At 34.1% G+C, this 17567-nt stretch overlaps 1 protein-coding gene across 7 annotated transcripts in view; it reads right to left on the reverse strand.

Moving 5' to 3' along the window:
• The window catches only part of LOC592472 (LIM and SH3 domain protein Lasp), a 32443-nt gene that overhangs the window by 2573 nt on the left and 12303 nt on the right, over positions 1–17567 (reverse strand). For 2 of the 7 annotated variants that reach the window (XM_011682125.2, XM_011682124.2), the window contains exons 5-8: positions 17388–17522; positions 16043–16063; positions 8420–8458; positions 308–369 (exon numbers count right to left, since the gene is read on the reverse strand). In XM_011682125.2, the coding sequence (XP_011680427.2) occupies positions 308–369; positions 8420–8458; positions 16043–16063; positions 17388–17522 (257 nt within the window). The remainder of the gene's footprint in view (positions 1–307; positions 370–8419; positions 8459–16042; positions 16064–17387; positions 17523–17567) is intronic. The other 5 variants (XM_011682126.2, XM_011682128.2, XM_011682127.2 and 2 more) reach the window with 5 other exon arrangements.

Below are 17567 nucleotides of genomic sequence, written 5' to 3' on the forward strand. Positions count from 1 at the left end.
GAATGATACATGTAGTTAGTCATGAACATGAACTAAAAGTTTATTGATAAACCGGTATATCTGAATGTCACTTTAGGTAATATTATGCCTAAATCAGGGAGTACATGTTTTGACCAGCTCCATATTAAACCTAATGATGTTGATCTACCTCTATGTGATCAAATTATGTTCATTTCAACAATAATGCATTTTGGATTCCGGAAATACCTTTCCACATGTGCCACTATATACTGTATTTCACTAAACTACCTACACGAGCATGGTAAAGACTAGAACGTGTCTTTAAGTGAAGGATGTGAGTACTTACCTTTTGACCGGGATCAAACAAGGATCCAACTGACTGCTTGCTGGCTGGAGGTCCAGAGTATGCTGAATCAAAGAAAGGAAACACCTCTGCAAATTACTTATATGTACCTTATAATGTCTATAGATATGTCAGGATATAGCAAATGCATACAAAAAGCAAAAATAGAAATACATGTTAAACAGATGATATCAAACATATATTATCATTGATAACTTCACTGCATACAATGAACAATTCTAAGGATACTGTAAATATAATTTATAAAAAAAATGACAGTACGGAAACAACCTTGAAAATACTACATACATAAAATGTAAAGTAAAATACCAATGAGGAATATTAAAGACTCACACACAATTTACCATGTACTACTACATAATGACACAATATTTTACATATGATCTCTTTTGATTGTCATCTTTTTCATCTGAGGTTTAGAATAAGTAACATTCTTGTATAAATTATAAAAGTTGGAGTACTATTGCATATGCACACATGTAGGTAACTGGACAAAAAAATAGTTCTACATATGTAATAGACAACTATGAATTCTAGACAAACCACAAGTATTTTTACTAAGCAGTACCTGTCACTCGTTATATGAAATCGTGTACATACATGCATGTACTACATGTATGTTTAGTATTGTGGCATTTGATTTATCACATTTAATTATCTTAGTCTGTGCAGACATACTAAAGCATTTCATCTTTCACTCGTTAGAGTGTACTGCAATAATGAACAGTAAGCCAAATTTGGACACTATAAACAGAGGCTAAGGGAACAAAGCACAATAAAATACAAGGCTCTGATTGGCTGCTGGTAATAACACAAAATGAGTTGAAATACCAGCCGTTTCATTATGATGAGACTGAGAGCAAGATGAAAAGCTTATAGCATGTCTACATTGACCACTATTCTCAAATTTTGTACTTAGTTCCAATTATCTCTTTAGTTATCTTAATCTTTGTTTGTTTTTCAGAACTGTGTTGTGAAACCATTCTACCATTTTTCAAATATTTATTGTACATTAGAGCTCAATTTTCATCCTATGGAAAATGGAAATTTATTTTCAGCTCCCACAACACCAAAGAAGCAGAACAGTACCACAGGTCTCAATCTCATATCAGGATAACATAAAGAGTGCCCTCTATTGCTGGTATAAATGTAGAGCTCATATCCTCTGTTCCATTGACTCAAGCATGTATCCTTCCGGGCTGGAAATTAGCTACTATTTCAGGAGTACCAGCTAGTGCCAATACAGCCATACACTGAGCCAGTAATGTGCCTTAATTTGTTTTTGACATCATATTTACAGACAGCGTGTACCAACGTCACTTACATGTACATGTGTACTGTACACTGTAGTAATGTCCATACATATAGATATGCATGAGTATACTGACATACACTTCTTGTACAGTGGAAGCATAGGATTTTCAAGTAATGTGAAATTCTTTGACACTTTTGAGTGCTTTATACTTAGCTTCTGTCCAAATTCAAAACTTGTCTATGGATCATTCCATAAAGATACAGTAGAACTTTGCTTATATTTTCCAGTTGAAATGACAATTGCATTATGAATAATATTATTTGACACAAATTAAAGTCTAAAATGAGAGCTATTTGTAAAGTTGGTAACAATTAATGTTCAGGATAAGAACAGCTGAGTTTTATCACCCATAATCACCCCCCCCCCCCCCTTGGTGGAGGGGTGGGTTTATTCCTTATTTCGACTTTTTGAAGGAGACTGTGTATGAAACATTCCAATTCAATCCTACAAACCATAATCTGTAAGCTACATTTATGCTAAAAAGATCAGAGTACAAAACAAGAAACAGTATTGAATTAAAAAAAACAAAAGGATGTGAATTGTTATCAGAGTATAAACATACAAGGTCAAAAGGTCCTACGTATTTTCCTTTTCTTAAAAGCTCTCAAAGCCAAGAACATAAACAGGAATCTTCTGAGGAAATGTCACGCCCCAACAATGTCATCAAACTCTTGCAAGAAGCCGAGTTATTACTTGCACAATGAATGTAGCATGTATTATGGGCTTCATCCAGGCCACAGAGTAGAGTCAGGACTTTGAGAATACATGAAGCTAGGCACTGATGACTAACTCAGTAGACAGACAGAGAGGAAATGCTTCTAGTTAACGGCTTACATGTAGTATGAGAAACCCCAGTCTCAACATAGTATACAAGTACAGTCTACAAGATTGCATTACTTCATTACTAACTTGATATACAATTGCTATGAACATTAGCTGAACATTACATAGGTGCTACATGTACATTCAATATGAGCAAAAACTATGAGTAAAACTACTATTCCCATTATATGATGGAAAGGCTTACATGCAGCATTAAAAATTTGCAATGTACATGTAGCAAAAGACCAAAGTAACTGAATTAAATCATTGCTTTTAGCCTGTCTCGAGTCTGCACCACGCAGGCATTGCCACAGGAGAAGGAGGAGGATTAAATGTCACCCGTTTGAACCCTAGGAGTGCACCCCCTCATGAATATGCATCACCACTTTCCATACACTGGCAGCATGAGTGTGTTCCTGTTAGGAGAGCATCAGGAGTGACCCACTCAATCACTGTCAAGTGTATCAGTATTTCACCTATAAACAAACACCTGGTGACTGGGAAATCTGTGTTATTATGGATCTACAGATGAGCATCATACAAACCAAAACATAGAAATAAGCATATGAAATTCCATAGGATGGATAGAGGGTTAAACACTACATGTACACTCCTCCTGATTTTGCCAACAGACTTGTAATCATCATGTACTGTGTACACACTCTTCTTTCCAAATGTGCTTGTAGTAAGTAAAACCATGAACCTAATACAAACTGTATTGGCAATGCAGGATGCATCCTCTTTTTCAAAATAGCACATTTGACACTTTAGATATTAAAACAAAATATGAAGTCATCAATTTACTTCATGGACGATTCGTCAAAAGGGCTCGCTGGAATTTGTATAACAAAGTTATTTGTATGCTCTTTTTCTATCATTATTCCTCTGTGCATGATCAGAGATCTACAAACAAAATATCATTTGGTGCCACGACAAAGAATGGATGATTGGACTCAAATTCACTTTTCATAACTTGGGGGGGGGGGGGGGAAGAAAGACTCAGAAAGATGGAAAGAGAGAAAAAAAGCATTAAAAAAGAAGAAGGAAATGCTAAGCCAGGATATCCCAAGATCAATTACTGATCCTGTGTGTTAACCTAGAGATTTAACAGCTTTTACAAATTTCCTTCCCACTTCAAAATATCCCTAAAACATGTCCACAGAAAGCTACATTTCACTGACAAGTTTCACTACTACAATTACATGTCCATGTACATGTACCTTCTTCTGGTCTATTTTAAGAAAACTGTTCATACCATTTTAATGTTCCAAAATACATGAAAAGCTACATGTATAAAATGAAGAGCATTAGATAAATCTGTTCCAACTTTGATAAACTTCTGTGCATGGTAATTTTAGATTTTAAAATAAAATATAGCAATATGAATATGCCAATGATCTCTGTGCACACTTTGTTCATTATGTTGGAATTATCAACTGATAGTCAATATTAGTACAACATTGCACTACCATGCCTTTCCCCTTCAAAGTTACAGCATTCAAATCAGAAACTAATGAACTGCAGGATTTGAGTCATAATCTCTGCAAAATAAATATGAATTTATGCCCTAAAGAAACCAAAAGCAAAACCAATGACCAATCAATCATGAGAAAACAATACAAAGCAGTACATTGTAGACTAATTAAGTGCCTTTGGTTTCTACTCTGCTTTGAATGTACTTAAGTTGGTATGCAATTAGATTTAACAAAGTATGAAGATTAACTGCTTGAGTATGAAGATTAACTGCTTGAGTATGAAGTCGTTTTGCTTACTTCTGCTGTTGCATTTTACAATAGAGTTTATAGTACATTACAAAAATATGAACTGAAATGTGTTACAAGTACTTCTCCCATTTCTAATAACAGATCTTGCAAATAATAGGGAAAATCTGAAGAAAATTTGAAAGAATTTTTTTAAATCGGATTTGACAGTTCAAAATATTTATGCTCATTCTTCAGTAGAAGAAAATTGTCTTGGAAAGGAAGTTAAATGCATATGTAAAATGACTTGGTCAAGTTTAGTCCTGGTGATTATCTGGACTGATGACACCCCACAACCACAAATCACTTCTTGTTAAGCCCGGAATCAAACCAGAGGTATCTAGTGGACGATGACAGTGACATGCAGTGATGATTTAATTCATGATATGTTAGGCATCCGTCCAGCAATGGCGGAAGCACTGTGTTTTATCACTGTATGGGAATGCATACACACTGTGCATGAGAGTGTGTATGTGTTGACACAGTGTGTTGGTTTTTTTCTTCTTCTCTTTCACTTGCCTGGGAAAATTACCTCAACTTGGGGGTGTTGCTATGGAAACCCAAGATATCCACTATGATTACGTTCATAGTATGCTTGTTATCTGTATAAAATTTGTTTTGTCCTGCCTGATGCCTCGAATTGTTGATGCGAAAACATTATTCTGCCTGATAGTTTATAAATGTCCATATAAATATCTATGAAAAACCTTATCAGTGTGCTAAAATGCCAAAGATGAGTCTGTGCCATAAACATACACTTATAGAAGCATAGAGCAACTTACATACATATATATATATATATATATATATATATATATATATATACATTAGCTCTGGTAACCTAAAAATAAAATGTTTCTGAAAAAGGAAATACACAAACATATTTTTTTTAAATCTCTGGGAAATTCTCTTTTTTTTGCCAAAGTCCAAAGAAAGTCCACAGGAAAAATAACTTCATTAACAAAACTTCCTAAAGAATGTTGGATGAAAAATCCAATCTAAGGGAAATTATCACTATATTACAGTGAAACTTCTATTTCTCAAAGTAACTAACATTTTCTAGAACATCCTGTTCATAATTTCTATACATAAATTCCATGAACTTTATACATACCAGTATTTGTTTGTATTGCACAGTGATTTATATTCTAAGGAGTTCTAAACATTAGCCCTGAATTGTCAGTCTTAATATCATAAAAATGTAAGTGATAGAACCTACACATTCAAGTACTACGTGTACTACGTGTAGCTCTCAGTTTCTCATACATTAACATTGGCTTATATGAACAGAAGCACAATAAATCAGTAGCTATTAAATCCACCTCTTCTCATAAACTGCACCATAATTCACCATTGCATTGGTCTTTAATCAAATAAAATAATGTGAATTTCAGAATAAAGTAGGATTATAATCACAAATTGTGAAATAAATAAAAAAGCAATCAAAACTATGCCTCAACACTACATGTATATGATTAAGTTAATTACTAATAAAAACTCTTGTATTAATCTTGACTGTAGAGAGGTGTGGGTAATGTTGCTATGTTCACAGATTACATGCTAGAGTCTTTGTCATTGGGCTACATCATCTCCTACATAAAAGAGTGAATGTGTGATTGTACACTCCATAGAGAGAAGGATGCACAGGGATAGGGGAGGTATATCCCTTGTAATCAAGCCAGTCTCTCCCGAGTTTCATTCCACAAATTCCCGACATTGCCAAGGCGGGGGATGCAAGCGTTTGGGGATGCAATGTAGCCACTTTATTGGTAGATGCAGCATTCATCCCATACACACTGATAAAATATTATATCTTCCACCCGTTATATCCCCATGAGTGATTTCCCATGATGATGTCTGGGAAAGTTGGGGATTTAGATTGCTGGGATAATGTCTTTTTATCCGATGCTTTTTATTCGAGCAAAGTCAAAATATATCTCATTTAACTGAGGATACTTTATCTCTGTGTATTCTGAATTCATCTTTAAAGTTAATCAATTTATTGGAAAATTACAAGCACTGCAGCAAAACGAATGATATAAAGAGACTTTTGGCAAAATATATTTTCAAATCCATAGTTTATAAATATAAAGATCTGAAATCTTCCTTTCTTGTTGTCTGCTCCTTGATACAAAATGTTTTTGCAATGATGAAACAAGATGGGTGTCTCAAATTGTCTATGACATTTAAAAAGCCTAAACTAGTAGGTCATCCGCTGCCTGCATTAGGCAAGGTAGGATAGAGAATTAACTTTATCTTCATTATAGTGGCGTGTTGGATGAAGTTTGATGTTCCTATCCCTGACTAACTGGCGTATATTCTAGCTCAGCAGTAAGCAGCTTGCTACCGATGACAGATCACATAGCCTAATGTACATTCATGAGTGAGCCGGCCATGCCAGGCCAGGCATTATGAATTGGATCTGCATACATGCAGGCTGATACTACTAGTGCCTAGTGGTAGAGATCAAAGATATTCTAGACAGGTGAACCCATCAGAGTCAATGCCATACCTATGACGGATAGGTCAATGTTCCTTACAAATTATGCACATGTATAACAGACATCCTAGATCTGGTCTTTAGTCACTACCTACAGTGGGCCTGTCAATGAAAACCCAGGGCATCACTCAATCTTTTAAAAAGGGGAGAGAGGAATTCTGATCAAATTTATTTTAAAGGTAGTCAAAAACAGGAAAAAAACAAAATACAAAACAAAGGAAAACAAAAAGAGACATCAGCTTGGGGACTTTGCAGACAAAGTTTGAGAAATTACAAACTAATACTCACAGCTACTTTGAATGGGAGCTTTCATAACCCCCAAGCCCATGCTTTGGAAAAAGAGAAAAAAGTAAAAAGGACTCCCTCTAAGAAAATCTTATTTTTCCCAATGACAACCTTTCCTTTACAATGAAGGCACAAACCTGTAGACTGTACTACTTGTTTTCTTCTAAACATTTTACAAATCAAGTTAATACAAATCACAAATTAAAAATACATGTAAAAGTACAAGATATGTGCTTATCTTATGACGTTGATGTTTTTTCCAATATGTTTTCATCACAAATGTTCAATCACCCATATCATATATAATGTACATTACAAAACTTCATCAATCAGAACATTTATGTACAATGGCAGTAAAGCATCATCAATAAAGCAGCACAGATCAGCTTCAAATAATGGTGGTCTTCTCACAGTACCATTGCTTACCACATCACATAATTTACTTAATGACAATCATATCATTAGCATGCATACATAAACTCAATTGATTTCCCTGTATTTAACTAGACACTGCAATCGCTTAGACTGTTCATGCTGGGTCATTACTGTACTGAGTCAATAGGAAATAAAAGACTAGATACATGGTGGCTATGCATAACAAAGACACATTTGCAGACCACTGATACATTAAATACATACATGTATGGTATGTAGGTGGATGAGGTGGTGTCAGATGAACTTTTGATATTACCCTGAACATAGAACAGAAAAGCTCTTATGTATGTACATGTACGCCTACATGTATACATACTATTTCAATACTGATTTTTTGAAACTTAAAAATAGGTAATAAGTTATTACCTATTTTTTTAGAATCAAGTTTATTTTCTGTAATCATATTTAGTCTCAGATGCAGCACCAACAGTTGAGCATGAGTACACAAGATGTTTATTTCCTCCACAATTTTAGTAACCAAAGCTCTGTTATCAAAGTAATAAAATATGATCCACTTCAGAGTCAAGTGTAGTAGTAGAAACCTGTCTATTTTATATACCCGTACATGTAGGTTTCTTTTCCCAATGTAGCATTCATATTGCTACTCCATTTTTGTTCACATCTTCATGTACACAAGAACAAAAATACCACCACCATTTATAGGGATGCTAATTATCACAATCTCTGTCTAAACATAAACTAGAATCACCTAACGAATGTTAAATCAAGCATAATCAAGCATTACAGGAGCTTGCAATTAAAGCCACATATCATAAACTATCACAGAGCACAACTTAAATTTCAATCCAAATTCTAGGGGCTACATGATTATGGTAGGTAAAGGATATCAAAAATGCAAACAATTCCATATATTTCTGTGAGCTGCTGGGGTGATGGTTAGAAACCTGCAAGCCACAAAGATGAGGACAGGGTCATTCTAATTACTACATTTCTAATCTACTTCATCATCATCTTACTCCATTCCAATCTGGTCTGATATGACCTCTGCGTTAATCCTTGGGGGCAAAGAGAAAAGTCAGAGCAGGCAAAAATTGTAATGTCAAAGTTAAAATGTCTGGAGCTGTTTACACAACAGGGCATACTGTTGCATGCCATTTCTCAATGCATTCAATACATCTCAGAATTCTAGCAGAAAGAAATAGAAATGAATAGCATGCATCATGAAGTATGCAAGGAATCATGAAAGGACTTTGCTATGCATTAAAAATATCCCTGAATGATACAATGGAATCCATAAAGCCAATCAGTATTTTTGTACATGTACATGTATCTAATATCTACGCAAATTATTCTTTACATTTATATTGGTGTACGGATGTACATGTACCATCTGTCGAAAATTAGAGAGGCATTAAATCTGTTGTAATTACATACAAGTTATAATGCTGTTGCTGTTACATGTACATGTAGAGTCTATAGGCCTATAAATAATATGCAGTAAAAATTATAGAGTTTATGGATGATCTTTGTTGCTCGTAAATACACATACCAGCATAATTCTACAAATTATATAAAGCATTTGCATCTGAGTGCACTAAAGTTTGGCATAATAAACATGTATTATACAGGCATAGGCCACTTGGTAAATGACAAAAAACAATATTGCATTTCATTGCTCACAAAAAAATTGTTTGAATACTATCATACCTTTGTACTCCATAATAGACAAATCAATAACTTTGAATTATTACACATTACATGGCAGTAATGTGAACTCTATCATAATGATGGTGTTTTCATAATGAGCAAAGACACTTCTATACATGTACATATAGTATGCACGGCATTATAAGATCATCATCATCATAAAATAATGACTGAAAAGGGGGAAAACATTACTAATTACAAACAGGATATACAATGGGATAAACTAAAACAAAGAGGGGGAAATACCATAGAATTTGCAGAGCCTTGCAGAAATATTGTAGGAATAGACAAAGAAATTGATTTGGGTTGGGCATGTTTGATAACAAATACATGTACATGATGTACCATAACTCAAAGTGCAAGGAGAAACATTTACCTCATCATAGGATTGAAACAAAGTTTTAAGTCTATATATTTCCAGGATTAGCTCATAACTGTTGGTCTGAGGATTTACATGGGTACTTTGATACTTCATGTATACTGAACCACAGGTAGATTGCTATTGATTTTAGAGATGATTGGAATGCGTATCTAGATTATATCCTTTCTGGTTCAAAGCACACAGCTACCACACCAATCAAGGTTGACACTGTGTAAATATTGTGAAAGGTTGAAATAACCTAGCGAGCGAGCGAGGAGTTTATGATTTATTGCATAAATCTAGGGTATGCACAAAGAATTAATAATGCTACCCTGGTTTGATGATCTGGCTTCAAATTTAGAACATTCTGTATCATGTTAGGCCTTTTATTTGCAATAAAAATCATGTTGCATAGGATATAATCCATAAAATAAAATATAACAAAATTTGGGACAAAATATAGGCCTAATGTTTATGATGAAAACAACAGTATTGGTACAAAAAGCATCATAAGACTTGCCCAGACTGACAGATTACAGTACATGTAACAAATACATTTACTGTTACACATATACTGTACACCTTAATTTATAAATAAATCAATATGAAATTGCACTATAAAATGGTGATTAATGTTCATTGTAATACCATTGACAAAACAGGTCAGACTTTACTTTTTTTGTTCAAAGTAGTCCTAAAAATGTAGGGTACAGTTTATATCAATTTGTTTCTCTCTGTTTTTGCATAATTGCTTAGAAAATAGTACGGTAATCAAAAGAACACTGACGCATCATAACGCTGAAACTTCCGAATACACTACAGTGTATTATCATAGTGCTGTATCCAATAGCCTGTTACTGACATCAAATGATGACCTCATCCTAATAAATTCCTTATCAAAATTTAATTTCAGGGCAGGGTAACAAGTGATTTATTAGGAGGGGAAATCCTACAGGCTCTTATTTGAAAAGTGCAGGTAGGCCAACATCATTCTAATGATCAACACTAACAGAGGATTAGTTCATAGACCTGTGCCCTCCTAAAGATTCATAAACACAAGTTTCCACTGAAATTTAATTGAACACTGATACACACATGTGCACTGCCTTTCAAGCAGATGCCCTCTTATTACGAGGTGATTAAAGAGATGTCATGACAGAACGATCTGCCAGTGAATTTGAGTCATACATATGAAATTAATTACAAACACACCTCAAATTGATTTATTTGATTAAATATTTTACTATTTACAATCCATAGGAGAGGGGTATCTATAAAACTCTTTAGGCCAAATGGTTGCAAAGTCGATCACAGTTTTGCATTGAAAAATTATAAAATAACTGTTCTTAACCATTCAGATTCAGCCTAAACAAGCTTCATGTAAACAGTATGGTGTATTTTAAACAATTCACTTGCTTTCTATCCCTAAACAGTCTCTCCAAAGGATTTTTGACTCAACAAAATAACAATTGAAAAGGAAAATCAGGTATCTAGGATATTACTGCAGTATGGTCAAGAAATCTTAGACATAATAGTATTCATAATATGTATTACGTACATTTTGTAAAAGTATATTATCGGAATGGTGAATACCTTATTCATTTGTTAGCATGGAAGACATCTCTATGGGTACATGTACGTGTAAGAACTTTGTTGTATGTCAACATAAAAAAGACTGTATCACAATGATTGTCATCATTTCATTTTTGTACTATGTTAACATTTCAATCCATTCAAACTTAATTACACATAGCAATCTACTCAACCATGTATTATCACAACTCAGATTACTACCTACTTGCTACTCCTCTGAATGTAGTTCAAGGTTAAATTGTATCGATCTTCTCTCTCTCTCTCTCTCTAGCATTCTACCGTGCCCCCCCCCCCCCCCATCAGCTGTCAGACATGTTGATGTTTTCTTACTGTCTGTAATCTTGTTTAGCTCTCTTTTTAGCTCCCTTTTTGCATGTATATCCAATTATTCAACATGTTTTCAAGCCAAATGCGTTTCTCCTTCCAAGTAAATTCAATAAACAGACTTTAATTTGCACCAATGATGATGTTGTTGTTGTAGAATGTACTACATGTAGATGTAAGCCCTATATACCACATTTCTCTATATGTACAGAATGTAGAGCTGGTTTAGTGCAACATGTCTTTCCACCGAATGTTTAGATGTGTCAATCAATATTCCCAATATTCCTTTTAATAAAACATAGGAACACTCTCTCTCTTTCTATTCCTCTTATTGCTAGTTTAGCTACTCCCAAACACTTTCCCTCACACAAACATAATATTTGCATCCAGGCTGGTCAATTGTGTTTAAGGGGTTCTCACAATATTTTGTTGTAGTAGTTGTGTGCTGAAACAAGATATATTCTGTGGGTGGTGTAACAATAGGTGCATGTATTAGGTAGCCAATCATTCAGCAGTGCTTTCAGCTAAATAAAGGGTTGGGTATGAGGGCACTGAGCCCTGGGTCACAGCAGTAGTAGGTTCTACCAGTACAGTACCCCCATCATGTAGCATCTCATCTTTGCAAACTCCATCAAGAAATTCACAATTCATTCAGTTATTGTTCATTGTCATTCCAAAACTTGTGGGGTTTGATGTGGATTTTTAATAATTTTATCATTAAGGAAGTATTAATCTCTTTTCACATGTAAAACTTCCATTGGCATACAAACGATTTTGGACACACTTTTGTTTTGTGTGTTCGAAATGTGGGTTGTAAAATTATCTTTAAATTTCAAATCATAAAAAGAGGAAAATTAATGGCAGGTGAATCCTTTGGAATGTATATGATCTAGTTAGTTATTGTAATGTCTTTCCACCATATAATTTACACCATGGTTTTTGTTTTTGTTTAACCTGAAATCATCATGAAAATATTTCATAATAGACATTATTTAACATTACAGTTACTCATAATGCAAATGTTCAATTTTAATCAGTGGAATATAAATCATCTTTTCTTTCACCAGAATAGTTTTTTAAAAAATGAAAATCTAAATATCTTAAGACAAGATACCATTTAAAAGTAAAGAAGAATGGCACCATTTAGGATCCCTTTGTTTTTAGTATACACATACATGTAGATGTAGCATTTGAATAAATTTCATAGAAGACAATTAATAAAGTGTGTGATATCGAGTGAAGTATTTAGAAAACTTCCAAAAATGAAGAATTTACAAGACTCATGGAGGTGCTGCTAGAAGGGTTGGTTGGCTTGACACTAAAGCTCTTTTAGGATTTGGTATTGTGTAAGTGCTCTTTAAAAAAAAAAACAGATCTCATTTTTCCATTTACCAGAGCACTTTCGAAGCTTTTGAGAACTACATGAATACATGTATTGCTCACTGCTCCCATTTTCATTATTTTTTGCTGCATACAAATAAGAAAAGATCTTTTAATACATGAATTCTTTCATTTACCACAGGCTTCATACACAGACCACTAGTTCACGTTGGCAATGGGTTATTGAATAAACTCATCCATCATGATAATGGAATTCACTCCAAAAAATCTAATGGGGGAGTATACATGTACTTTATTTATTTATAGGCCTACATTGTCACAAGGGATGAATCATATAAATAATTTTATTAGTTTAGATTTAAAGTTTAGATTCATTAAACAGAGTAGCACTTTGAACAGGATAATAGATGAACACAAATATTGGCTATCCAAATACTCTGATACAAGCATTTGAAGGGAATTTCCCTATGTCCATAGCCTATTTATATGAAGTAAGTTCCTCTTTTTGTAAGAGGCTATTTGTTGCTATGATTATGTACAATAGAACGCAGCATATAGTTTCATTTTTCATACACATACATGTGTAGGCATAAACCATAGGAGAAACTACATGTATCAAATCATTTTTTTTTATTAAACCAAACAAATAGGGTACAAAACATGCATGCACACTGAGTGGTGCCCACTTTCTTTCCCCTCTGAAACTCAGGACAAGCTAAAATGGAACAAATGAGCCTATCTCCCTCCCTATAATACACACATCAATCATGGTTATTCTGATGGAGGCATGCGATATAAGATCCTTTCCTCTCACAATCTATTACCTGGTATCCTTAACATAAATCATACTACATGTACATTGTCACAATTGATTGCCAAGTGTCTTTCTTCCTTGTTTTACAAGGAACTGGTAAGAATGAAAAACAAACAATTCCGGCTCTTGATATCATACTTTAAAATGAATCAATATTTGTTGTGTACCGGTATTATTGGAATCTGATTCATAGAATAATAAAAGAACAAATCAAATAATAAATATGTTTCTAGTTATCAGAAAACAAAGTTTAAAGTTTTTAAACAGAGAATGGTAAGTAGCCATCTTGGTTTTTGTTCTGCGTAAAGGGCAAAAAAAAAGGTGGAACCCAGCCTAATCCCATTTCTCTTTATTATCCATGTGCAAAATATCTGACTACCCGGTAGTAATAAATAGATACATCTCAGATTACCTAATTACCCATTCCCTAAATTCATAAATATCATATTGTTAATTATATATTTTGCAATCACAAAGTTTTCACTTGCCAACTTATAGTTGTACGCACTGTCATTTTGCAGTACATGGATAAGGGAGAAAAAAGGTTACAGGCACAGGTACACGCCCATTTGTAAATATGGCTGAAAATAAGGAGTAGAATTTCTGTGGGCTGATGATAACCGCTTGAGGCCATGACATTGGGGTGCTCCATGACAAAAACAACACAAGGAAGTTACTTGATTTCAAACATGACTCTGACAAGTTGAATACAGTATCAGTGGGAGGAGATAAAAGATGTCAGATATCATATATTTCCAAATTATCAAAACAATTCAATGTAATTCCATCAAGTATAGATACAGTACCAGAAAATTGCTGTAAAATGGGATAAGATTCTTTTGAAATGCTGAGTGAGCACATGGCACTGGCAGAGAAAAGGTGATACTTTTTTGTGTAAATAAGATTTTCAATTGCACAATTAAAGAAAAAGTATTTACTGTACATTACGAAGCAATGTGCATGCCTAAAGTAATAATAATAATATTACCTGAGATTTATATCGCACCATTATCCATTCTAATCAAATGCTCAAGGCGCATTCACTTCTTTATCTAAATTTAAATCAGTTGTCCCAATACATCTACATGTCTCTAAACAGTAGACACTTGTGTCAACAGTAAACCTGATTAGATTTCAGATATTTCATATCTGTGGGCATTTACAAGTTAATCAAGCTACACATTTACGCAATCATATATCAGGCCTATTAGCTATTAATGGGTGAGGTTTCCTAAACAAGTCGAGAATGACTGCAGAACTGCCATAAAACCCATGTACCCCAAAAATGTACATGTATGTAGAGTCGTAGACCCATCATTTGCATGGAAGAATGCTATGCATAGTGGAGCTTTAGACCTGATATGCTTTTTATCAAACTAGATGAGAAACAATGGCCAACTCATATAATAACCTTATTTTCTCCCCAATCACTCATTCTAGCCCACATAGTGTTCTAAATACCACACCAATCTGTGGATGAAACAGACAGTACATAGATATGTACATGTAGGTGTATGGTGTCCTTTGTATACACATACATCTTCTGAATAGTCAAAGTGATACTTAGTGTATGTACAACCTCTTTGCAATGTGCAAAGTAAATATAAAGCTTCCGATGACTTATCTCTCTGACAGGCCTAAACAAACCCCACCCAGCCCAGTCAGATATTGAATGGTTGAGGCATAAATATTTAAGTAATTTACATATTTGGTATATGTAGTAAGCATGCAATGTAGATTTATTCTTTCCTTTTTTGTTGCCCCATTAATATAGCACCAAATTTGCAGATTAAGATAAAATGTTACATCACAAAGATTTTAATACTGTTTGTATAACATTGAGTTTAAAAATCAAAGGAACAGGGTGGGAAGTTGAATATTTGTTAAAAGCATTTTTTTTTCTTTCAGGAACAAGTATCAACCCTCCTTCTCCCTCCATAAATGTTACACACACTGGAAAAGATTGATTGTTCCTGTAATTAAAGGCATTAAACCCTGACCTATCAGCTACTGCTAAGTGTGGTGCCATAAAATGACCATTTACTTGCATTTAACCTTTCTATTTACTTTAAATAAATCATAGACTCTAATATCTACACTACATGCATAAGTCATAAACATGATTAAGAATGGGAATCACTCATGAATATAGAAGGGGTTCTTTTGAAAATATATATTAGAACGTTTGATGGGTAGTGTCCACTTTTTTCAACCAAGGGGTAAATATTTAAAACCCAATACAAAATTATTGCCAAACCAGTTTACAAAGAGAGTAATACTTCATGACAATATAAAGTACAAGATCTAATGTACATAAGAATTAACATTTACAATAGAAGGTATGACATGGAGACAAACACTAAAAACAAAAGTACAAATGTAGATGAACATTCAACAAATACAAAAGTAAATAGCAAAGAAAAGGGGGATGGGTACAGAGGCAGAAAGGGGGTATTACTTAATATTTGAAGCTTAAAAATGTTCTCATTCCAAACTTACGTGTGAAGCTAAATCCTGTGACTGCATGAATGTGCAATTTAGTAAATAGATAGAAAATAGATAGAAACATGTAAAAGCAACAAATATTAAACATTAAGTGATCAAGAAAATAAAGACAGTGATTGCAGAGTACTGACAGATCTGATCAATCCATACATTATCGACTTTTTTCTAGACAGTTCAGACATTGTTAATGATTTTAGCAGTTGAATTATCAAAGTAAAGCAGAACACGATGCAGTATATATTATGAAAAGCAGAGAAATATGATAAAAGTATGTCAAAGTAGGTTTGCATATGAATAGACATAGAATGTCCAGATATATAAGTGAGACAAGAAATAAAGACTCAACAGAAGGTACATTGTAGACCCATTGGAATGGTACAAGGCAAGTGCCCCTCCCCACTCCCACCTGAGGGAAGGAAACTTTGACCTTGTCTGATAGTACTGTCACTGTGTGAGTCATACACTGTATATTGGGAACAGGCGTTGTGAAGAAGGGAAATTCATTCATAAACTAGTTATGATGGACCTCCGGGATAAACAAGTAAACAGGCAGCATTCATTAAATTATATTGCCTATGTGTACACTGTACATAATTATACACTGTACATACTGTACATGTATGCACGTGCCATGCATGGAATTCTGCATACCGGTCATTGTATGGGTGAATACTTATAATTGTTATGGTTATAATGTCTGTTGGGAGCCAGAAGGATGTTTTACGATGTTAATGCCCTCCTGGCTCCAATTAAACATCGTTATCTAGAGTACGGTATGTCATCATTAAAATACTTTGTGAATTCCCCTTTGTAAAAATGTAACACCATATGTGTGGGTATGTGTGAGAGTGTGTGCGTACGCTGTTGTTTTTATTTGTTTGTATTTTTTAAGCTGTTTCTCTAATATTGGTTTTTATTTGTTTGTATTTTTTAAGCTGTTTCTCTAATAACTTATATTCAAAATTTTCAGGGTTTTGAATGACATAATAATGTAAGAGTAGGGGTTAAATGGTTTTAGAAGTTTTAGTGATGAAGTCCATTGCATTTATTTTATACAATGTTTTTTATCTGCCGAATTCCTGATAGGATAGAAGTATGCCAACTGCCAAGCTGTGAGAAAGTATACCGGTACCGGGTAGTGGAAATTATGTATCTGCGAAGGGACTGGCAAAAGTTACTATTTTTTCTGAGGAGCGAAATTTCCACTGTACTTTCGAAATAAATGCTTGGTATATTTGTTTTATATCTCTTCTGATACAACTAATTCCAAAAAAAGAAACCATTAGCTACCAGCTGATCTGGATCGATATTAATAAAAAATATCTTGATTCTGTAATACCTGATTCAAATTGATGAACAGGATCATAATCATCAGGCGATGTTGGTGGTTGATAATGGTGGGTGACAGGCAACTGGGCGGGATCAGGCACACTTTCAATGTCATTTTGCCTCACATGAATGTTCCCCTTGCGAACTATTTCCGTTGCCACACCCATCGTACAAATACAGCATGAGGGTC

Source organism: Strongylocentrotus purpuratus, unplaced genomic scaffold, assembly GCF_000002235.5.
Source record: "Strongylocentrotus purpuratus isolate Spur 01 unplaced genomic scaffold, Spur_5.0 spur5_scaffold_6, whole genome shotgun sequence".
In the NCBI taxonomy this organism is placed as follows: Eukaryota; Metazoa; Echinodermata; class Echinoidea; order Camarodonta; family Strongylocentrotidae; genus Strongylocentrotus; species Strongylocentrotus purpuratus.